This window comes from Perissodus microlepis, chromosome 10, assembly GCF_051167445.1.
Source record: "Perissodus microlepis isolate ML-2025 ecotype Zambia chromosome 10, ASM5116744v1, whole genome shotgun sequence".
NCBI lineage: Eukaryota > Metazoa > Chordata > Actinopteri > Cichliformes > Cichlidae > Perissodus > Perissodus microlepis.
In genome coordinates this window covers 2,323,860-2,349,722 of record NC_140470.1, presented here as the reverse complement: position 1 = coordinate 2,349,722, position 25,863 = coordinate 2,323,860, and the positions used below count along the sequence as shown (strand labels likewise).

Genomic DNA, 25,863 nt, shown 5'->3' with positions numbered 1-25,863 from the left:
ATTTCTTTTATTTCTTCGTTTAAAACATCAACCCAGTTTTACATTCGATTAGAAGTGTGCTGCATGCAAACGCAGGCAACTCCATTCATAAATGCTCAAACACCAGTGCAGGGCAGCGGTCCACCCACGTCCAAGAGGCGTCACAGTTCGAGTGAACAGCCTGGCTCCAAACAAGAAGCAAGTCGCATCAACAAAGTAGAACAGTAATATTTCTTCAGGTGTTGTATACTTCAAAAAACGGTGCTTCATATGTTCGTTTGGTTTTCTTTTAGAAAAACACGATTTAATATTAGACTTCCTGTTGTCCTTCTGGACGTGCGTAACCATAGAGGAGAGGCTGAACAGCTACAGTGTGCGTCTGTGTGGCAAGGATAATGATTCAACTGTTATAGGAGCTCATAATTCATATTTCTATTTTAGGAGTTAAAAAAATTACCTATTGCTTAAAAAAAGCACTGTAGACTACTGAGTAATGTTGTAAGCCCTCTATTTCTTCTGTTTTTCTTGGAGGTGGGAGCATCTGCACCTTGGCTGAAATCGAAGCCCATATTGAGGCAAAAATGATTTGCGCTGCCACAAACACATACCTATTCAACACAAGTTGGATCGTGTCTTTCAAGTCATTATCAGATTTTTTGTCAACATTAAGCGCTGACTAGTTGATAAACTGCTTCCGTCAATTCCAGAAAAGTGTCAACACATGCAGGGCAGGCGCTATAAAAATAAGTTAGAGTTTTACTCTCACTAATTAAATCAACCAAACATTAAATCATGCTTTTTATTTTTAGACCTGCCTCAAAGCGGCTGATAGAAAACAGACTGAGACCACATTCAGGCTTAAACAATCAAATCCCTTTCTTCTACCGAGCAGCCCTTCATGTAGACGAGGAGGTGCACAGTATAAGCAACAGTGAGAACTTCCAAAGGAGCTGAAATGTAGCTAAATGTTAACATCTATCTGAAAAGATGTAACGCGACTCCTTCCGTGGTAAATGAAAGTCACGGGTTAATCATTGAAGACTTTATCTGCCCTTATCATCTAAAGCTCCACAGCTCAGCTCGCAGTGGCCTGTAACTAATCTACAGCACATAATGTCTAACATCCAGGATCCGGGTACCTGAGCGAGATTGGAGAAAAGTGACGGAAAGGAAAGGGAAAACAGTACTTATAGACTCTTTTTACTTTTTTTTTTTTTTTACTTCATTTTACTTTAAGAATCCACTGGGAAAAAAAGACAAAAAAACAATTGTGTCTCTAAATCATCTTGGGTGTGCCCAGACTTCAGCTGAGTGCAGGAGGCTCGACTGAAGCCTGGGTTACATTAGCTCCTACTGGCCGACATCCCTAAGCGTGTGACCACACTGTCAGAGGTCACGTTACAGTGTGGGTAATGCAAGTGGACGGTTTTGCAAACAAGAACCCCAAGGACTAAAGAAACAAAAGTCTCTCATTTTCCACTTTGCTACAGTTTAAAGTGTTATAGCACTGCATCCTCTAATGTGAAACAGTTTTTAAATGAGCTTTAAATGTCCTCTATCCATCTACACACTTATACAGTGCAGCAGTATGTTTCAGGTTAAGGTTTTTGACCAAATTATTGGCTTTAGCACAGTGGCAGCATCGCTTAAAAATGCATGAAACCCAAAGCAAACCACTGATATCTTCATGGGAACTGCATGACTGCATATCGTCACACAAGAATTTGAAATTCCTCCTTTAACGGTTGAAATGTAGTCATTTTTGTGCATTTTTGTTCCCGTCTCTTGTGTCAAACAAGCATGTGATAAAACAGCTCTTAGTATTTCATACTGAAAGCTCTCCCACTGCATTTAACATTTTTTAACTGTGTTGGCTTTCTCCTTTTCCCCTCTCCGCTCCCTCCCTTCTGTCTCCTCCACACTCTAGTAATGTAATACAGGTGTGGTGTACTCACTGAGCCTGGGTCCGGTTCAAATAGAGCCCTAATTCAAACCAGATTCTTCTGTCGCATTACTTGTTGTTACACTTTGCCGAGTATCGTGCTGCTGCCAAATTCAGTCAACAGATTTACATAATTACGGGAAAGGCTGTATGAGACGAATAGGAAATTCAGTTAGGGAGACCACTGGTGGCAAGAGACCAATGGTAGTCTCCTCTGAGCCCGAGCACTGCGAGGACAAGGTGGGTGCTGCAGTGCCATGATGTGGTTCCTGAGTGAGTACTGATCAGTGCAGCAGGCAGCGTGTCTAACGTGCTACAGAGTCACTTATTAGAGGTGCCACCCTCCTCGAGCGTCGCTCCGGCCCTCGAGCTAATGACCCTCCCCACTGTAACACTAGACAAACTAAGAAACCCAACACCCACGCGTGCTAGCCCTCTCTGAAATCACAACACCGACTCCAATTTCCTGTCAGCAGTACTGGCATGGAAGGCTATCATCAATCCTCCATGGCAGCTCTCATAAGGACTCCCGGTGCTTGGACGAGGCACACCTAGCAGAGTATGGTAATTCACTACTTTGTAGTTTCTAGTACAAAGCACACAAAGCTCGTGAAGCCACACATGTCCGTGGAATGAACAGCAGCTGGTGCCAAAGAATGAAGGGCACAGGAAACTGGAGCTTCATCAGAGCTCATCGCACACATCTACCGTACTCTTCGTTAGAGGTAAGGATCCAGTGAAGGAGGACGCTTCTCCTGAATCGACCACAAATACTCATGACAACTTACTTATTTCAAAAATAGCGCGAGTCTGATCACACTCGTTTTATTACTTGGAATTAAAGCGCTGCGGTGTTTTACAGGGGAAATTTTTCTCTCCCTGTTTTTTAATACATGTGTTTCCACAAGGCCCCTGGAAAATACTAGACCAGAGGATGAATATATGGCTTGTGGGCAGGTGCCTATCCTAGCTTCACGCTGCCCACATGTTCTCTCCGAGTCTATTTAACTTCTGGTGAATAGGGCATATTATTTTCTTTTCGTTTCCTCTTTACTTTGTGGATGTCTTTACAAGTGAGATTTTCTATTAATTTTACCGCTGGATCCGAGGTCACAGGGAGAGCCTGGGCTGGAAAACTCTGTGCACATTTTTCATCTGCCCGAATTACCAGCTTGGAAATGTATTGCTTTCAGAGTGATGCTTGAGAGAGCTACTTATCCAAATGTCTGCTTAGTTTAACTGTCTATTTTTAAGTCTAAAGCATGAGTGAGCCATGACAAGAACTGAAGAATGAATAATAAATGATGTGGGCTTTGGTTTGGCTGTTTAAAAACTATTTCACACTACATAAAAACAGCAAACATTTGCATCTGGCAGATAGCATTAAAACCTCTTTCAGCCTACGTCACCGAAACAGTTTGTCAAGTATGAATACAACCTCGATGACAGTAAAATGACTACGTCTGGGCTGCAGTACAGCTCGCTGGCCAAGTACATGCCCTATCAAAACAGTAAGCAGAAAGCCGAAGATGAAATCTTAGACCTTCAATATTTCAGAGAGTTCAAAGGGACTTGCAGTCAGATCCTGCTGCGAGTTTACTGGATAAAACGTGCCATATTAAACTGCCCCTCGGAGCAATTTGACTCTGTGAGGATAAAAGCATAAATAGGAAAACAAGAAGAATTTCATATATCCACTGTATGTGTACCACTTGTAATATGGACGTCTTCAGTAGAAAAACTGCACTTTGGATTTGAATAATAGTCTAAAAGTGTATTTATACATCAGCCACGAAGATGCAAATATTAAATATTACCAGTAGATTGTAGTAAGAACTACAGGCAAAGACAAAATCTTCATTATGCTTCAGAAAGGACACTTATGTAAAAGACTTCTAATGGAAGGATTAAAGACTGACTTGTGTTAATGTCGTTTGGGATTTAAACCATCAGATGGCACATGAGTAATTAAAGTGGCGCAAACCAGGACCGACAAATACGACTATGAACAAAGTGTGTTGTAAAACACAGCAAATACAGTAATGCACGAGAAAAGGAGAAGCCTCGGCTTTCACTGGTTCCAAGTATCAAATTAAAACCTGCTACGACATAGGAAGAGGATCGGCTCGGTCCCGTTTATTTTGGAGAGCCCGGAGCATTCCCGATCATCTGGGTTCGTTCAACTGTGACCCAGCAGAGCGTTAACCATGTTTAAACTGGGTTTTTTTTACATTGCCAAAGGGTTGAAATGTTGGAATATGAAGCAGTCCAATAGAGAAAAAAAATCGCTGATTACAACTTTGTAATTCAAATGACATCATATTTGATTACACCTGGATGTGGAGTGTTTAATGCATCATTTGCTTCAAATCAGGTGAGGATTAGGATCTAATCTGGAAGCAGAATGTCTGAGTCATACTTCTAATTAGTTTTTATTTCATTTTTACTTTCTGTTTATAGTTTTTAAATTGTATGAAAATATTTGTTTGAGTGTTAGTTTTGGTCTTTTTAATTATTATTCGGCATGTGTCGGGGGCAAGATTTAGGAAAATCCGTTCATGTACAACAATACAATGAAAAGAAAATAATTAAAATGTTTTCACATCTCGTTAGGTTACTCTAACAATCATCATTCATGCCGTCCTCTGACCTGCTTGACTGTGTGCTTAGTAAAAACTGTTCACGGCTCTTTATCTACCTAGAATACAATAATTTACTCAACTTCCTGTTGAGTAACTGCCAGCCTCCATCTGCTAAGGCAAGACAAATATATACACAATATAAAACGCACATCAAACATTTCATACCTTTAAGTTTAATCCCCACAGCGTGAAAGCACCAAATAACTTTCCCAGACACATCTGAAGTGCATTCATTACTTACAAAAACACACACTTGAGATTTTCCTAATAAGAAAACCAACATATTTTTAAGATATGACCTAATTCCCAACCAACCAACCATGACTGGGATTTAAAGAGAGAGAGCAGAGATGGAACAAGGAACAAATAGCTATTGTGTGGACAAGTCCCCCCAACACACAAACACACTTGTGTAGGCCAACTATGTAGATTGTTCCATTAATTCAACATGAGGGGGGAAGGTGTGAGGCTGAACGTGCGGTTTCAAACTCTCTACTAACCTGGACGAACGCCACCGCTGCACTGAAGGCTGCGGTGAAATGTGAGGGAATCCAGCTCTCATAAAACTGCAAATTCATCGACCCGACTAAAACATCTTCTCACAAAGAAAGACAAAAATTGATCTGATGAAATTTGACAAAATAAAAGCAAAGCCAGGTAATCCAAATAGCTGTTCACACAGCACATCTCATTGGAGCTGCTTCAGCTGATCACAACTCTAAAAAGTGCCAATAGATGAGGCCATCAAGTGGAGACAGCCAAGCAGACACAGCAATGTATTTTCTCTTAAACAAGCAGCTGTTTTTTATGTGCATTAAAGTTATATAAACTTTAACAGTGCAAATGCAAATTCCTCACTGACAGTTTAACCAAAAGGCATTTCCAGTGGAAACTGGCCGACATATCCTCAGCATAACCATGTATAATATCCACAACACTTAAAAAGAGGTTATACACACACAATACGGTAACATTATGTTGAAGCACAGTACGTATCACTCCGCGAGGCTCCTGCCTACGATAGCCATAACGCTCCGACAATCCATCAAGCGGTGCGGCTTCGTAGCTCAGCAAAGTCGTACTGAAACATTTGACAGATTTTCGAGCGCCGTGTACATAAAATCGTTTCGAAGTCAGTAAACACAACCAGGATTCATACATAAGGCACACGGGATTATAAGGGGCTCTGTCGATCTTCAGGAAAATCAAAGGATGATTTTAAGTGTGCCGTATTTTCCAAACAACACGGTAATAACGACGGCCCGCTAGCATGCTCTACCAAAAATAGTGCTTTGTTGTGTATCTGACGGACGAAAGCTAAACCAGTTCCACCACTGAAGCTGCAGCATTTTTACAAACCAGTTCTGGTTCATCCGTTTCATTCAACGATCCGCTTTCGCCCTTCTTATTCTCCGTCACCGCCATGCTTTTTCCGCCATGTGTGTATGAAAACAAAGGCACTGCGCATGCATGTCTTACCCATATTCTATCGCCATATTTCATTTTCTTATCGTTGCCCAACATTATACCGGTATTACCGTGAACGGTATGATATGGCCCAGCACTAGTTCTGACAGGTGAACTTCTCTGGTCGTTCAGCTCTCCCAGCAGTGGTAAAGAGAGATACCCTCCAGCTCTCAAGAAACACTAACCTGCTTCACTCTGACTGCTGTAACAGTTGTAAGGCTGAGGCTCCAAAGACATAAAAACATGTGCGCTGACGCAGGATCACACCATGTGTATTTGTGTTTATATTTATAGTTGGATACTGAGGCAGGACGCAACCGAACTGCTCTGAAAAGCACGAGCCAACAACTTGGCCGAGACATGTTTTAGCATTCAAAAAAAGGTTGGTGGGTGTTTCCATGGCACTGGTAGTAATTTGTCCACTAAAATTTTAGAGATGTCTGCTTGGCGTCATAACGGGTGAGTAAAAACCTGAAGCACCAAAACAAACACAACAGTTGATATGCAGTAAAGTAAAACTGAATATATATATGTAATATAGCTTATGTAGAAGTAGAAAGAGGGACATTATAAGAGAGAAATGTAGAACTCAAAGACTCCTCAGGCAAGGCAAGGCAAGTTTATTTGTATAGCACAACTCAACAACAAGGTGATTCAAAGTGCTTTACAGAGACATTAGAAACAAAAACAAATAAAAAGCATGATTTAAAATCTAAAGAAAAATTACACAGTGCAACGACTGAGCTCTGTTGATGCACGGACACAGCGGATTGAACTGTGTGTATCTACTTATTGTCTTGGTACAGACGTAATTAAGTGTACTTATAGTTTTTCTTGGCAATTGGTGGGGTGGGTATTATGAAATTTGACTAATTATTCTATAGATGCAGTTTTCCTTCCTGTAAATAAGTGTGTTGCCATTATCAGGATGGCTGTTAAATGGAAAGCCTTTCCTCTAGAAGGAAGTTAAAGTTTGAAGGGGACTTCCTCTAACAGTGATCATTACTAACAGCTGAACATGCATAAGAAAATATTACGGTAAAATCTACACCGACAGCTCAGAATGTTCAAACTGAATTTGCCTAATAGGCTATTGGTCCTTTGCGTGGCTTCATCCCACTGCTTAGAAGGTGCCCTGTGGTATCTGGCAACAGGATCAGAGCAGCGGATCCTTTATATCCCACAAGTTTTGAGCTGGACCCGCTGCAGATCAGACGTGGTTCAACACATCCCCCAACATGATGCTGAATTGGACCACTGTCTGTAATTACTCAACACTGCTGGTTGAGAGCAGCCCATGAGCCGAGGTGTTCTGGCAATAACAATTTCACCCTTGTCAGAACAGATAAAATCTTTACATAAGTCCCGAGCTTCCACGGTGAGTATGTATGATGTTTCAGCTCATCAGTGTGCAGCTGCTTCTTGCACTATATATCTGATCGTGCATATGTTTGCATCATGAACTAAAGCTGTAGGTGTCTGCAAGTGCTGGGAAAGTCATTACTTGTCTCAAGACCACGGTGAAAGAAAATACGTTATTTAGATTTACAGAAAACACCTTAGACGAATTATTTTCAAAGACAAAGAACTCCCTCAGTTTTTTGGGTTTTTTTTTACGTGAGCCGGTGTTTATTTAACAGCTCTTTCATGAGCCACTTAGCCTCTTTTCTTCAACAACTGTAAAATGGTTACGTGACCTCTGGGGCAGCAGGCTTGGGCGCATCATAGACGCTTCATTAATTTAAAAAAACAAAACAAAACAAAAAAGCTTAGCTATGGCTGGATGGCAGGGATGATGACATGACAGTAAGGACACTCCACCCACATCCTCTCACCTTTGCCAGCTAATTGAAGCTGACACCAGGGGCTGGTGGAGAGACACTGCCCTAATGAGGTGAGACTGGCAGATGGGAGTGTTGGAGAGAGTGGCATTTCAAGAAAGAGACTAATTCTGAGATTCACTTGACAAAACTAAATTAGTGATACAGCAGCGATTTTGCGATGATAAGCGCCCAACGTACAGACTTTGTGGACCACAGCCGCGGTGCTAATTCAGATCAAAGGCTGCCGACTGGCCAGAGTCAAAGGGCTGTAATGAAATCCACATGGAGGCAGGAAAAGCACCGGCTAGAGGCACGAACGCAGAGCTGGAATGGCTGATATTTTTTCAAATACTGACCACCTGGGGCCAGCATTGTTTTATTCTCAGAGCTGTTTAATATCACTGAGCTGTAATGAGGCCAGCACTCAAGAACAAATACCTCTACTCACATAAGCCCATATGAGAGCACACACGAGGTTTGATGAATTAAAAAGGAAAACAAATTGTTCTAAACTTGCTGATATAAAATATACTCGTTCTCTGCCCCGTCGTCTCTTATGACGAGTTAACAGGGACCTCTGGTGCTAAGCTTGGCCTCCAAAAGCAGAGAAAATCCTTTGGTTTGTGTGCTTTGGTCTGCTTTCCAAGAAGGAAACAGAATGGATCCAAACACTACAGATACTGTAACACACCATCAAATAACCACGATCAAAGGAAGTGATAAAACCTCCAGTCAAACCCCCGGCTTCCTCTCATTCCATTAATCTGTTGAGAAGTTTGTTTAATTCTAACCTAAGTCAGCATTTTTAGACAAAAGAGGAGAGAGGCTTCAACGCTCTAACAGAGTGCTAGTGAAACAAGGCGAGCTCCAAACACACAGGCCTCGGCTACAAATTCCAACCAGCTGGAAACTGCAGACACACTATTAAGTAAATGATGGAGCAGAGCAGCCAACACTCTCTAAACACCCAGAATCTCAGCAAAGCCCTCGTTTTTTAGACCGCCGCGCCAAAAAAAAATCCACAGCCTGACCTGTGGGAAAATACATTTTACAATAACCATAACACGACTGCACCGATGGATTATAAAGGATGACACACAAAAGCAAATGAAACATGGCACAAGATCGCTGCTTATCATCCGTGGATCTCAACCTATTAATTAAAATTGTTTATGCAAATTACTCGACGACATGTAGGTCCCCCTCCGCCCAACGAGTGAGCCTACACACCATCAGCTTTTGCACGTAGCAAAACGGTGTGGCTTTGACTAACTAGAGACACGACACAGTACTGCTCCTCATATGGAATTCTTTCCAATCACTGACTTTCCCTTATACACAGACAGGATTAACATTTACTTTTACTCTTCTCTGTAGTGGAACTAGCTCCTGTGGTACCTCTTTGCGGCGAAGGACAAACCTAGAACTACCAACCACGAAATGTGGAAATTCAATTAGACGAATTTAAGTGTTTCATAAAGTCATAGGTGGCTGTCCAGAGGAATTCTCATAAAAGCTCAGAGCTCAGGCATAATCGCTGTGCAGTGACAGCCTCACTACGTACACACGCCCATAAGTGGAAACCGCAGAACAGTGACATACACTTAGAAATGTGGTCTGAGACCTGCTTGTAAATCTCGAGGCAAGTTAGAGCTGACAGACTACAAAGGTGGCTTTCTTCATTGTCCTGGTCAGCTCTGGAGCATCTATCAATTCCCAAAAACGGTATCTGACAGCAGAACGTCAAACGCCACAGCCAAACTATCGCAATCTCCGTGGCACAGCAGGATATGGTAAATATCTGTTTATAGAAACGGGTGCTCCTACTTTGGGTTGTAAAAAGGGTCCCGCCAACAACTCTCTCTGGCCAATAAGTGGCAGTGGATGCAAGCTGTAGCTAACAACAAAAGTTTGTGATGGAAAATAGGGACCACACAGTAAGGCTACGAAAACCCAAGGGCAAAGAGGGGTGTACATTAAAGTCTGGCGTTGGTTAAGGGATAGCTTGAATATGGCTTTCCAGAGAAACGCAGAACAACTAATCCACAAAGGAGCTTCCCCCACAGCCTCTACTACAAACATCAGAAGAACTGGTGTAATTTCTCAGTAGCTGTTCTTCCACTTCTGTAGCAGTGAGATGATCAAGTTTCACATCTCCTGCAGATAGACTGCTAGCAGCTCCCAATTCATGTGGCAAAACATCCGTTCAGTTTGGTCCAAGACGGCAGCCGTGAATATAGCTGCGTCCTTTTCACAGACATGCAAGAACACGCACACATAAATGTAACAGACAAAAAGTTAAAGTTTGGTTAGAAACCTCCTTTCATGTGACCTTTGGACTCTTCCCACATCATTAACTTCATTTTATTCAAATGCTTTCAATTCAGAAGGTGAAACATTCAGACGATGTGTTACACCTTATTCCTACGAGTGTTCGATCAATATATCGATTACCTTGATGGATTAATGCTAATCAAATTATTTCTAAGTAATCCGAGTCATTCAACTAGGAGGGTGAGTAATGATTTTTTTTATCATAATACAAATTAAATGTGCTCAAAAAAATAAAATAAAACCCAACACAGGCAGTCGCTCCAATAATCCAAAGTCGTTTCTGTGTGACACAACATGAAAGCGCAACAATTTAACTACAATTTGCATTATTTCACACAAAATTGCAAACACCCTGTTCTTGTTATAATTCATATATTATCTGTCCAACACATACAAAGCACAACCCAAATGAGATCACGGAGCAGTGCAGGTTACAGACTCGACCTTTTCGCTTCAGCTCGGCTTGTTGGCAATTTCATTATACAATCTATGCAGCTCTCAACTGAACCTGCTTATAAGCTGCCAGCAAGAATTTCTCACTTGAAATGTGATAAACAAAGTAGAATAATGAAGTGGAGTAAAGAGATGTTGTTAAAAGTGGCACCTTAATGGCCTTTAAATGCATAACACATTGTTAAACTTTGGCTCAATAACTTCTCCTCTGTTAGATACGAGCGGATGATTATCCAACATTTGTGTAGCATGTGGCCATGTGGGAAATGATGCTCAAAGCTTAGCGTTTCAAGCTCTTGTTCACCAGCCTGGAGGAGAACAGACACGTTTATGGCCTAAAACAGAACGTCAGCTAGTACCTCATTTCTTCTTTCCTGTTAAGGTGAAAGTGACGGATACGCGATTGATTCAGAGCTGTGTACTCCGGTGCCTGTCCTGCCCTTATGTGTTGTATCATATTAATGCCTTTGAAATAGAAAGCGGATGTGGCCATTATGGAATGATGAAGACAATGAGTGGCAGCCGGCAGTTGAAATGGCCTGATTACTTCCAGGCTCCGTCTGTTCCAGAGTAAAAATGGTGGCAGAGCCTGGAGAGCTGCGGTCCAGGGTTCAGGTAAACAAACAGCATACAGTGGGCTGCATTACGATTGCTGAACATCGAGGGCTCTTTTTGTTGAGATGAGGTCTGCACTGAGGCAGCCGGACCGGAGAACGATCGCTGTTGTTTTGGGTGGAGGGGGCGACAGTGCAGATGTAATCGGCCGTTTCTCTTCCTAGATTTCTTTTTGCTTTTGGGAATATTCTCTGGTACGCACCAAAAAGTGAGTCACAAACCGCAAAGTCATAGCTAGATGAGGAGAGAAACACCAACGGATTTCTGAGGGAAACAGAAAAGTTTCGTCTAAAACGCTTCCAAATTCTCAGAAAGATCCTTTGGAGAAACAGGCTGAAGATCCAGTTTCTGCTCTCATTCAAGGGAATCTGAGCTGTGCAGAGGCGAAAAAAAAGGATAAATACTGCAGATAAGGCCAGATACAGGAGGACTTTTCTTGTGTAAGCAGTGCCTCGGAAAATGAAAGATAAATCGCTGCCAAACGTTGTCTTTTTTTCTTTGTTTTTCTTTATAAACGTGAAAGCCTCAAAGTAAGCTCGGGATCTGGGTTCCACTGCTACTTTATTCAGTTTGTTTAAGAATGAGGAGATGTTGCAAGAATCCCTGAAATTAGAATCCCTGCATTTACACTATACATACACATAAACATAAAGCGGGCAGCAAGAACACACATTTCGATCATTTACATGTGACTACTAAACAATCAGTCATTGTATACCGCCACCTCTGAATCACAGGCTGGCAGACGGAGTAAACACAAAACTGTTCGGAGGAATGTCAACTATGGAAAAACTGAGTTCATGAGCAAATACGGTCCCACCCATTGTTTCTTTAAAGGGAAAACCCGGTCAGCCATCGACCTGTACCATCTCCAACATGTGCAATACTAAAGAAAATAAGGTAATAGCTGGAGATAGTTTCCCATGGAGAATTTTAACCATCGTGACAACTCAGTCTGAGGTGGAGGGGAGTTATGAGGTGGAAGGGAGCAGTGCAATGCTCACTTTCTGCGTGTCTTTGAGTGGGTCATATGGTTTTTATCGAAGCGCAATCACATGAGCTAATGGCAGCAGAGGGCTATGCCAAGATTTTGTCCCATCTCTTGTGACTTGGGGTCAAAAACTCTGTCACAGAGGCGACGAGGTGGAGGGTCTAAAGCTTGGACTGGAGCATGGGAACTGAACAGAGATGAATGAGAGAAGAGCAACAATGAACAAAAGAGCCGATGAGGTCAAAGGGTTTCCCTGCACACACCTCACCATAAGCTGAAGAGACACACAGTAATGTTTCCATGTTCTTTTTTAAGATGGCAAAACGAGACCAGTTTCCTGCCAGCTCACATTTTATTTACAAATCTGTCAGACTTCTGACTAACTTTGGTTTCAGCGGCGTCTGTGAGGGAAAAAGGACAATTTCCCCTGTTGTATTTTATCCAAACACGCTCGCTGTGGATGGTTGAGATAAGCAAAATATAAATTTCACTATTAGGGGCTGAGTGACCATACAACACAACCGGAACACTGTATGCTCTGATTTATGTTCATAATCCTTAACTTTGAAAATTAGTTTTTAGAATATATTTAGTATTAAATCTCCCATTTCACTATTTATCCAAAGTTAAGGAACTCACACTAGGTGACAGCATATATAAATGAAGCAGAATCAACTTCCTGTGAGCCTCGTTCCCATCATCCAACTGTAAACACCAACTCTTGTATACTGCTGTAATTTTAAACAACCTTTCCAAAGGAGCTGCACCAAGAATACCTCCAGCCAACCAGCTCGTGTTGCGCTTGCTGCCACCTCCACTAACCACTAAATGCAGTAGGCTCCCCCATGAGTCATAGCTGTGTTTTATGGAGCCACAGTTGCCGCTCTTAATGACAGCAGGCGCTCTGACGTATGCCCCAGACCACCGCTATGGCACTCTGCCTCTAGACCATGGTGTGAAATTGCCCAGAGACTTGGCAGGTGGAAGAATACAAGCGACTTTCTCCTGTAGACAGAAATAAAGGTGAACCCAGGGGTGACCTGCTTGGGCTGCAACAGATTTACTGTGTTTTAAATCCCAATACTTGGTTTCCTGTGCCTGAGGCCCACAAAATATGATATACCAAGCACTGAGTCTGAGAACTAGCTGTTGTGTTGACCTCTTCCTGTTGAAAGCATGGCTCCTTCGTGTAGCATCAGTTGTCATCTAATAAGCCCCACATGCCTGTTTCCCAAAAACAGAGCATGGTGGATAAAGCTGGCAATCTGGAAACGCAGCACATGACAATAAGCCGCTCCACTCAGCCACCCTAACTCGGTGGGTTTTTTCTGTGTATAGATGAGAGGCAGACTTTAACACTTATGCCTCCCTGTAGATGGATACATCAGGCCCACTTACATACTATTAAAAAAAAACTCATGTAATTCGTTCATGTAACAGCCAAGCAAAGAGAGAGAGAAAACTCTCCAAACTCTGAGGTTTGGGGATCGGCTCAGCTTGGAATAAAAGAGAAAACATACATGTTATTAAAAAAGGCAAAGTTTCCAAACAAACATTTGTGACTCACTCAAGCGTTGCAAATTTTGCAATATTTTCTGATTACACAAGAAATAAAAGAGGGAATTGGGGAGAATAGCTGGACTTTAGTCCGAACATTCCTCATAGCTTTTTGTTTTTAAACTTCTTATCCTCAAACAAATTAAGCTGAACAAGCATAACAGACTCCTGTGGAGCACAACAGACTCCAGTCCAACAGACTCCTGTGGAGTCTGTTATCAGCTGACGTCCAGGATGCTCAGTGCATCTTCTCCATCCCAATAGGAGCAAACGTTCCCCTCTGCCACATCAAAGAAGGGTCGCCCCGCCCCGCTATGGCACAGATCCTTCGCCAGCTTCGACTGTATCACTTTCAAACACGGCCGCACAAGGCAATTTAATAGTAGACGGACAGCTAATGTATCCCACCCAGCGTCCAGTCACCACCAAAGCAGCCAATCAGACCTTCAGTCGGGCCTGCTGTGAAACCAGACCTCTGCTTGTCTGCAAAGCCAGACTTTGGACAAGCTGTGCATGACTGCTTAACGTGGCTGATTCAAAACAAGGAGGCCTCCAAAGACACAAAGAAAAATTTAAAAACCGCAATCTCAATAATGACTCTCTGCTGCAACTAGAAAAGCCGTCTGTTTGAAAATAATATTAGCCAGAGAAAACCACAGCTTTAAGTGTAGGGTCAATAAATGAGCCATTTCCCAGTAAAAGCCCCAATAAGAACCTCGACAGGAAACATAGAGCAGTAAAAGTGAAAAGTTAAAGTCAGCCAGCTGATAAAGTGCTTGACAATCACAGTTAATGACTTCTAATTAGATTTAAAGGAGACATTACATACGAGTTAAGCCTGCATTTCCCGGGATTAAGTCCTAAACCCTGAAATTTTGTGATGCGAGACCACAAAACTGATAGCTTACATTCAGATAAGTGAACAGCTTAATGTGGAGTTCAGAAATCAGCCAAACTGGGAGGAAGAAGCTCCGTTTGTGGAGCGTTGCATTTTATTGACTGTGACATGTTTACCACTTCTTCAGTTTTTTCAGGTTTTAAACAATCGCAGCATCGAGCTGGACTACTCATGTAGCACAACCATACTGTTCTGGAGTCAAGCTGATAACTCATCCATAATGTGGAGACGCACACATGGAAAGTATAATAAAGTGCTTTGAACTAAAGCTGAAATGTTATCCTGTAAAAATAGTAACGCTCCTCTGAGCTGTTAGAAGCACATTTCTCAAGGTCAACAAAGCAAAGACACAAAGTGTTTGGATCTCTCCTAAACAAGAGGCCACGGCAGCAAAGAGAACTTGGGAATCTACATGCAAGGCTTACACTTATTGTGTAGTGAATTCTGTTACTGCACAGATGAGGCTTTGCGAGCATTGCATATTGGCAAATAGCAGGCGTGCCGCCTTTTTATTAATTCATCATTCCACAGATTCTTTTTACAAAGTTATCGTGCACTCTGCACATGTACCCACCTGTGCTGTAGCTGAAGGCTTCCATCTGGATTCAAACCTTTAATTTGAATCTTTCTGCATTGGTTTCATGGACACTGGTGAGGACGTCCAGCTGTCTGGAACTCATTGTTCCTCTGCAGTGGACCAGATTCCTTTGAAGCACCATATATAAGGCCAGTTTCATCATTACAAAAGGAATGTGTCTAAAAAATACGCTTTACTCTTGAAATCCCAAAAAGACCTCTTTATGAATCACTGCCACATTTTGAACCGACAAATTCAACAATATTACTTGACAATATCTGCATTACGGATAAGCTGATTTCAATCAGGAATATTTCTCCTGCAGCCAAGCCATCCTTGCATGTGCCTTCAATCAGTGGGCAAATTAAACTTTCAGCAGGAGAGAGCATGCTGTGCTGCATCTGATGTCACTATGTGGTTGAGCCTGGTGAAACAGAAAGCTGATGTGTGGCTCTGATAAAAAAACTAAACTGAGATGATTGCACACCAAATGATCTTCCTTTAAAATCCAGTCAATTTGAATCCGCCTACGATACAACACCAGAACATAAGACATCCTGCACACAAACTTGCATACTCGTATATGTTCATCTGAGCTTTACTGCAAACTTTTCCAAGGCTTTGCGAGTGTGAATGCATGACTGTGTACATATGTGAGTGCTCGAACATGTGCATGTGTGTTTAGCCCTGACAGTTATTACAAAACAGTAAAATCCAGAGAAAAATACAAACCTCAGCCTAGCAAATATTTCACCTTTGACAAGAGATCGCTTAGACTGACAAGCAGTGATGGAATTAGTTTGCCATTAATCAACAAAGAACACTGACCTAACAACGTGCATTCTGCTATTAACGTGAATAATAGCTTCCCTTCTGAAATCATGAGACACAAATCATCATTTAGCTACATGACACGGTAATAGCAGTGAATTCCATTTAGTGGTTTTAGACAGCACTTATTTTCTTTTGCCGTCTAAAATGTTTTCTTATCTCACTTATTTTCTTATTCTTGGATGCTGTTGGGAAGATGGCAGATTTTATTGCTGGCTAGAAGCTCGTGGTGTAGCATTAACACGGAAACCTCCCAGTACGTTCTGAAGTGAGCCACCTGTTAGAGCGAGTGGCCCAGTTAAGAGGTGGAGAGCTCCGTCATCCTCGGCCGAACGAGGAGGAAAACAGGGAGTGGAACGCAAATTGTTAAAAGTCGGTGCCAAATGACTCGAGGATAACTGGAGGGCGTAACTAAGGTCAACACATTATATGTACTTCAATAAACCGAGACGGGTCAAGAGTTCAACAGAACACATGAAAAGACCAAAACCAAAAATAAATTGTTCCTGCTATTAAGTATATACAGTCACATAAAAAGATTTAAGCTGTTTTTTTCACACTTGCATGTTTCAGATCATCAAACAAAAATAGATGATGATATTCAAAGTCCTCAAAATATTACTTTGTACTGTAGATACAAGTTTTCTGCAAAATAATGAACCTCTGATTATTGAAAAACCACCTCTGTAAGATGCTCTTTATAGCAAATCTTGTTACTGAGCTGCTGCCAATTCAACCAATTCGTTGCAAAATGTTCTTTCAGCTGTTTGTTTTCAGTGGCTCTTATTTTCCATCCCAAATTTGAGACCTGCTGCTAGGGCTGTGCGATATGACCAAAACCTCATGTCCTGATATAAGACATCTATCGTCCGATAACGATATAAATCACAAATTTAACATTTTCTGTAAATTCTGTGAATCTCGGGCAGCTCGACTTGCGTGAAGTGTTTCCAGCTGCGCGTCGTGTAGCTGGAGTCGAGTGTTTTAACCGATGCATGAAACGATACATTTTTAGACATAAGTTGTAACGGCCGCCGTTTTCTTTGTGAGTATTTATTCCACGGCGTGCTGCGGGGAAAAGCCTGTTCTAACGTTTGAGTCTAAGCTTTATTTTTTAGCACCTGGCGGCTCTTTTTTACTTCTCATCCGTAAATAATCTTTCACGTGGTTCAGTTTATTTTGAAAAGTCTCAACAGGATCTTGAGCTTTATTGTGAAAGGTTTATGTGGAACATAAACAAGCGGACACGCGATGGTTTTACCGTCGCTGTTGCTAACGACAACGCATAAAAACAGGCGCTTGTCCGTCCGTAGTGTGGTTATATTAAATATAAGAGAAAGAGAGAACTTTAAGAAATGAATATAGCCACTACAGTGACATCAGAACCATGAACAAATATCGCCGTAAACAGTTTATTTTGCGACACCACGAAACAAACGACAGCGTAAAATGAAACGACAGACGTTTTTATATCGTCATCCGATATATATGGTTATATCGAACAGCCCTACTGCTGCTGCCACCAAATTTAAAATGAGCTAAAAGTTAAAAACATCTGAAATGTTTTCCATGTTCGACTGGTAATAAAATATGGGTTTATGAGATTAGCAAATCATCTCATTCTGTTTTTACTTTTACACAACGTCCAATTTGACACGTGAGATATGACATCAAAAACCAATTTCATCCTATCTTGGAATTATAAATTATTCCTGGATCTACATGCAGCTCGATTCCAAAATTGCACATCTGGTAAAATTTCCATGCAAATCATCCATAACTTTGAGTAACCCTGCTAACAAACACAAACTGAACCCATTACATAACTTCCTTGGCAGAGGTAACGATCACAGATTAACACTTGTAAATTGGCACTAATTTAAAAGCGTTAATGAGTTGATGAGTGTGTTGTGAGCTTTGCATGTCTGTCTCTTCAACTGACTAATAGTATCATTCATTACTTTTACATCAAGGGCGTAAAAACTTCATTCCACATTAGTCCGCATAGATTGCAATAATTCAGCACTTACTAATATTTAAATTAAGTCTGACTAAAAGGCTTTTACAGCTGTTTCAGGAATTTCTTTATGACTAACACCTCCATTAATAACAATCAAGCTTTTTAATGACCAACCAGATGTTCCTGGGAGCAACACACAGACTGGGGAAGTCTGCAGGTGTTGCGATGGATTAATACACAATGGTTTTGTTGTTTTCATGAGACAATTTGACGACATGAGACCGATATAATATCATCATCCTTTATAGTGATGGCAGAGTGTAAATGTATTAACACCTGTATGTCAACAGCAGGTCTCGACACACTGAACGCCGTATTGTGAAACTTAACCTCCTAGGACCTGCGTCCACATATGTGGACATCACATTTTGGGTTATTTAGACCAAAATACTCAATTTTGCTCTATAAGGGCCTGATATCCACTTACGAGGACATTATCCTGCTACTGTTCTATCAAAATTTTAAATGAATATCCTCATATGTCGCTCTTATTTTTCTTAAAAACAAAAATAAGGTAAAAAAAAAAAAAAAAATCTGGTAATTCTTTGTTTTTACATTCATCGGGCCCCAATATGCCGAAATATCAAAGAGAAATGAAAAATGCTGCCGTGGAAGAGTTCGGGTCTTAGGAGGTTAATGGACGAGACGCTGCACTCGGTACTAGCAACTTTTAGAAACTGCAGGACAACTTACAGTTACAAATTAGTATGATTTTCTAAATAAGTTTTCAACTCAAAAAAGTAAGATCTATAAATGTTCAAATTGAAAAATGTCGTCAAACATGTTTAGTGCGTGTGGATGCAATGTATTACCTGGGCGATGTTCTTGTTGAGTAAGTAGACGCCATATTCAAAATGAAACCGCTCTCCTCTGGGGTACAAAGGGAATCTGTGAAATGCAGAAGAAAAAGAAACACTTAAAGAGGATTTTACTGTTCGTGATCCAGTCAGAGAACGTCTGCAAGCCGGCTACATTATATCCATATTACACATCAAAATATACTACACTTCCATCTACGTGAAAAAGTCAACAAAACCCTCGTTCTCTCTGGCTTCGCCACAGGAACGATTTGACTCGCATTGTTGAAAGTGTCCGATAACGTAGCCGGCAGTGTTTACATTGGGTGATACTTGCAGATTGCTCAGGAAACGAAGTCTGAGTCTATGATCCCTTCGTACCTCCGTACTGTGCTAAACTGAAATATCAAACAGCAGAGGCGTCCAAACAACGTGTTTATCCGCCCCTGAACAGGAACAAATTTTCTTTTCAGCATGGTGGGAAAGTCCCATCGGCGCCAGTCGCATGTCTTAGGTAGGACATGCAGGGAATGCTCATGAAGGAGATCCGGGAGATGCCCTTGGGTGCTGGCGTGGGGTAGTGAGGTGAATACGCCGACATGCAGAGAGATACGGTTCGGGATGTTAAGGCCGGACTCATCCCTTTCAGTCATTAAGTGCTTATGCCTCCTGATCTCCCACTGAGGAGGCTTCAGCATAATGAGAAACGAGCTCCACAGAATAAGCAGGGATTTGCTCTGAGCAAACACACACATACTCAAACCTGTGAATACTTTCAGGGACTACATTCATATCAGAGCTTTATCTGAAGAGCCCTTCAAAATTCTTCACCTTTACCTTTGGAGGAACCTAACCCCAAGTCTGCTCTTAACCTCTCACCCAAACACTGAAGCAACGTGGGAGGAAATATGAGTGAACTTTGGAGGAGTTTTAGCGTTTTCTGGCTCATGACATTCATCAGCAGAGTTGAGATGTTACATGTTGAGCTGATAAGAGGCCAAGTCAAATATAAACATGGTTGTAAAGATAAAAATGAATAAAGCTTGTGCTTTAGAAATTTCACTTGAGGTGTAAATGTTTTTCTTTACTAAAAGAATAAGGTGGAAAAGTAAAAGAATAAAAAAAACCTACGATACACACTCACTGTGACTAATTGCTTCTTGTCTATTGGATAGTATTCCCGTGTGTGTGCCACAGGGAGGTCAGAGGTGATCTTAATCCTGTGCAGGAATAAAGTAGAAAAATACAGCAGAAACTCTGCAGCTTATAGGATATTATACGTCCAGATTTCACTGTATGACATTCGTGTTTTAGCATTTCCTCTCGATAACAAGAACATACAGAACTAAGGGATTTTTAACAGCTCTCTTTCTTTTATTTGGCTTTTATCCACATCCTGAAAGTTTGCTTTACATCATATCTGCGGCTGTCTGGACATGTCAGACAACATTCTGACTGCAGGGTTCACTGTAAACACCTCCTCACGCATCGCACTGCAAATCCGGGAAGGTTGAGAAGTAAACCTCGAACACATGGAGATCTTTGCAGCCCCGAAAATGAAATTTAACAGGATGTTGCTGCAAAAGTCTGGCAAAGAAAAAGTGCCGGTGTAGCCCGAGGGCCACGCAGCCCGTCACTCGTTAGACCTCCGTATCGCCGACATGCAGCCAGGGCCCCGCGGAGAAGGCGACACGCCAGAGGTCATATCTCAGCATTCGGAAATAACTAACAGGGAGAGGAAGAACAGCACAACAGGCATTCCCTGTGCACTGCTGGCAGAGCCAACATCACTTCCCCAAAAACAGATAGGATTTGTTTGCTGATGAACATGACTGAAAGGGAAACAAAGCTACCTTCAACACACACAAACGCACCACGCACACTCCTGTACAGTGCGGTGATTAATGACTGCTGTCCGCTGTGTCTGAAATCACACTGCAGAGAGACTCTGGTTCACCAAACACCAGGAATTCCTCACGGGGACGTCCCATAACGCCAAATATATTATTACACCGCAGCGGCGGGGAGGATCGAGTCGAGGGGAGGAGGTGCTGAAGGAGAACCTCAGTTAGAGAGCACTTTTAATTAATGCCGTTTGTTTGTCCGTCAGCGAGACTACACAAAGAGCGGCAAGCACAATTTAATAAAACCCGGTGGAGTGGTCGGGCAAACAAAGAACCCGTTAAGTGTGGATGACTTGAGAAATCTTAAGGCAAACAGAAACACCAGCGTTCAATCATTTGTTCTTATTTGCTGTATTTCGTTCCAGAGTAAAAAGGAAATCGCTGTATAAAACAACAGCCATGGGAACAGACTGCCATTGCCATTATCTCTGCTGCAACAGGAAAAATCTAAATGACGTGTCTGCGAGAGACGAGTAAGAGGAGGCCGGATGCCGTTTTTAATCACTCAGCCAGCAACATAAACTGAAACAGTCCTCTGCACTAAACAGGATGAAATAAATTACAGCCCTAAAGGCCTACCCGGGCCAAATCGGTGCCCCGTCTGTCCATCAAGACACACAAACAGGCCCAGAGATGACCTGTGTGCGGCACCGGTTACTCGCTGAATTTCCAAACAATTTGTTCTCATTTTATCTCAGGCCTTTTTTTGCCTCTCGCACCTCGTGCACAATGTACGTGGTTCTTTTGTTTAATTGTGTTTTACATGTAAATCAAATCAAATCATGTCTTTCCCAGCAGGCCTCCGCACATTTCTTCACTTTCCTTGATCAGGCAGTTTCTTCCGTCAGCACATCCCTCTCCCGCTCCCCTCAGCGGCAGCACCGCTGAAGGGTCACGTCTATGAAACTAACACAGCAAACTGAAAACGACAGGCACCGTAATCAACACGCCCACTCACTTAAGGGTGCATTCAAAAGACTGATTACTGAAACATGAAATCTGCTTTCATTTAGCTAATATTCAACTCTGGATGCACCGGACAGACAAAAAAAGGGCAGACGTAAATCTGTCACAGTTCTTCCCCCTGCAAAAAAAAATAAAATAAAATGCACTTCTCTTTCCTTCTCATCTAAAGAGCATCCCAACCACAGCATAGTTAATGTGCAAGTGCTGGCTCTGGGTGTAGACCCAAAAATATGTAATTAATAAGTGTGGAGCCACGACATTGTAAAAAGACAAAAGCAGTATCTTACAGGAAAGTCCCCGGGTTTTATATGAATGCCCCCAGCCTGCCAGCGTTTTAACTGCAGGGTCTAGACACCCTTTATCCACAGACAGCCTTCAAATATAAAGCTGGGACTCTTGTTAAATGAAGGAAACAACCAATAAACACGTAGTTACAACGATGGGATGAAGCAAAGGAAGGCTCGCTGCTCTCTCTCTTCCTGTCCATTTCTTTTTAAACTCACTCCTTGTCCTGCGTTTTATTTCTGTTCAGGGATCTTTTAATAGCAGGCTGACTTATAATGCTTTCATCTGTGGTCGATGCACGACCAGTGTCTCTACACCGTCTGCCTGTACTGTACTCTGGGGCCTGCTAGCAGGTGTCAGCAGCACATGACGTTTTTTATAGTTAAACGACCACATTTGTGGGCGATTTTCGCAGTGAGGAAATGTTCCTGCAGCACAAAGATGTACAAGCATGTTTAAAACAACCATTGAATTCTGGAGATTTTACAACAATAACAAAGCTAAAATAGAGGGCACCGAGTCCATCTGAGCTCTGTTTTCTTTCTGTCAAAATTGCGATGGTCTCTATAGACACCTTGTTAAAAGCATTAAAAGCAGCCAATTAGAGAACCGGGGCCACAAGGTCACAGGGAAAACCTACAAAGTCTGTATATTTAAGCATTTTCTGGTATACCGACTGCTCTCACTCCCCTTCCGAGTCCACTGGATGAAACGGAGGAACATAAGGAAGACACAGCTATGCAGGTGGGTGGTCGAGCGTAGCTTTAGCGCGGTTCATGAGAATATGGTGGGAAGGCTCCTAGTGACTGACTGACTGACCCGCTGAAATGTATACACTGGCTGAAGTGTCCACATGTGCTGGCTTGCCTGTTTAGACATTCTAATTAATACTCCAAATGTGCAAAACAACAGATCTGGCTCACATGCCGGAGCCGAGGCTTGGCCGGTATTTAAATGGTGGTGTGGGCTGCTTGTAAGTTTCACAATGTCTTTAATGTGCAATTTCGAATGCCAGGGGACCATAAATCATTTGGACTTGCTTTAAAAAGAAAAAAAAGAAGAAAAAAAACCACACCTGCCTTGCAACTGTTAAAGATCTAATGGCAGCGGTTACGCTATAAATCACCAGGAGCTGTAATTTCCAATATCTGAGAAATGATTACACTGAGCATCTGTCACTGAATGCTATTTTAATGACTACTGCTGCACTTAAGACCCCGGCATAACCATTTCACCATCTTGGTCAATGCCATTAAGGCGTCTCCTGAGTGATGTGGTGGCTGCTTGCTCTGTCACACTGGGTTTTCATCACGGCGCTTAAGAATATCCAGGGGTCTGCTGACCCCGGCACCCGACCTCCACACACTCCTCTTTCCTCGTTTCCTTCTGTCTTCTTCAGCTCCCCTTGAGTAAACAAGGAGAGCTGACCATCACACCAGTCCAAAATGTTATATCGTGTATGACGATGAACACCACTTGCACTTTATAGAACTTTCCAGCACCGTGGCAGCTCCATCAGACAGACGAGCATCTCTGCAGACATGCTGTTTGTGTGGCAAAAACAAAAAACTATCACACATGCAGCACAGATGCTTTTTATTAACTTTTTAATGAAGAATGGATAAAAAGTGCTTGTATAGGCTTCACAGCAGCAGGACACCAAGATGAAGGGCTGCTTACGCAACTCAGCTGTCAACCTAGAGGAGCCTCACTGACTTCTTCAGAGCCATTAAAAACATACCAATCCTGCCTTTGACTTTGAGTGATATGACAGAAAACCTCAGAAGACAAGTAAACACTCTGTCCAGTCCTCGGGTGCCTTTGTAGTTGACGTATGTACCTAAATAATGAGCCATTCTCAAATTTGATTTAAGCCCTCATGGCTTCCCAGTTGATCACCTCATTCATCTCTTGTATGAAGAATACAGCAACTATGCAACCGAACCACTACAGAACATGTGCGTATCACACCAGCGAAACCACAACATTTATTCTATAATACCAAGAGAATGTGTTTACTTGTTTCTGTCACTGTGGAGCCCAGTGTCGTTTTATACTGGACAGAACACTCGTTTCATCCTGGATAACAACACAAGCAATTTAAAACGCACGAAATCTCCAACACATGTAAACTGTAGTGAGAATCTAGAGGAGGACCAACTGTCATTCTCTTCATCTGCACTGAATGAGCTTAAGTGCAGGAGAAAATGAAACAACTCCATTTGCAAAATAGCCACCAGGGGTGCATACCATTTTCCTTTTTATTAAATCGTTTGGGTGAACTGCCCTTTTAACTTTTTTTTTACTGATCCTGATTCAACTTAAATGGAACAATAAAAAGTTACTCTCCTCTCGTGGGCATGCATGCTTTCCAGTAACGTAGGTCACCCTGTAAACCGGGTGTTTAGCCTCACATTGCTTTTTCTTGTCACTGCTGTGCAACTTGAGGCAGGCAGAGCAGCAGGGGGGTTATTCCCACTCTTCTCCTCTTCACATAGTCCATGTTAAGAGACATGAAACCGCTGGAGGCCTGGAACAATAACCGCTTTTCTTGGTGTTCGCAGGTTCCTCTCGTCTTCAGCTGGCATCCCTTCCCTGGCAGCAGCTCTGTCTTTTAAATTTGAAGCAAGCAGCGATGCGTAAATCCCACTTACATCGATTTTTCTCTAACCAGCGATAGTTTAAAAGAAAAAAGCCGATGCGCTCCAGTGCTTTGGTTGAACAACTATATGACTCAGTTTGTGTTTTTTTAATGGCCAGGCTCTGGTCTCAATCAAATGCGGGACATCTGGATCACATCTCCCTCCTTCTCCCCCTCGCAATCAGCAACACTGGAACTGTGCTCAACACGAGACCAAATGTGGGTGCAACGTGTTAAAAGTCCAACAATTTTTGAGAACATCTCTGACCCAGAGGACAGCGATCCCTGAAAAGGTCAAATTATACTTGTCGTTACACAGTCCAGTCATATTCCACACCCTGCTTTCAAACACTGTTGCGGGGCAGGATTCAAACTCTGGCCTTCGCCCAGTGTTGGAGTTTAACACAGTTCAGAGCAACAGAGGCCTCGTCTGATTTTCCTGAACTAAAATATTTTGGTCTTTGTAATAAAAGGTAGCTATTATTGTTGTTTTAACCCACAGGAGGAAAAGAATGAGGTAACCAAACTCACAAGGTAAAATATTTTCAGATTCTTCTCTCACCAAACTAAAGCTCTGTTTCTTGTAACATTTAAATTAACAGCGACAATAGAAAAATGTTCTTGCTCAGCTCTGGCCGTCGCTCTTAACGGCTTAAGGAGCAGGATTTTCTGCTGGACAGTAACAGAGTGTGTATCTGTAATCTGGACTTATACTGGTTATAATATGCTGCAGTAGAGAATGAATGAAGATGTTGAGACTGAGATGAGAACTACAAAGATGGCTCACATAGTAAAACTAGCCGTTTAGGGAAAGCCAAGTAAGTGCAATTACCATTTAACAGCAGAAGGTGCAACTAAGACACCTCAAAGTGTCCATGTGCACGCTATTAAAAGTGGCTTTGCTAATCCTGAAGCTGATCACACACCACCTAACTTATCACCACTAGCCGGCCTTTTCCGACACTTTAATCGCCCCTTTTTTGTAAACTTTCAGAGCCCGGCTGGGTGCTTTCCATCTCCCCACACATCATTTTGTTGTATGTCTGCAGCCCACTGGGGCCTCAGCAGTCATTAACGTGTGCAGGGGGTGGGGTTTGCTGGAGTGCATGGCCCCACGCGGTAAGACCTAAAGAGCTTGTTG

General features: G+C 42.2%; 1 protein-coding gene across 1 annotated transcript in view; it reads right to left on the bottom strand.

The window, feature by feature from the left end:
- The window catches only part of uvrag (UV radiation resistance associated gene), a 93,892-nt gene that overhangs the window by 25,413 nt on the left and 42,616 nt on the right, over positions 1–25,863 (bottom strand). Inside the window, exon 13 of the mRNA XM_084941453.1 lies at positions 18,942–19,017. Coding sequence (XP_084797579.1) covers positions 18,942–19,017 — 76 coding nt within the window. The remainder of the gene's footprint in view (positions 1–18,941; positions 19,018–25,863) is intronic.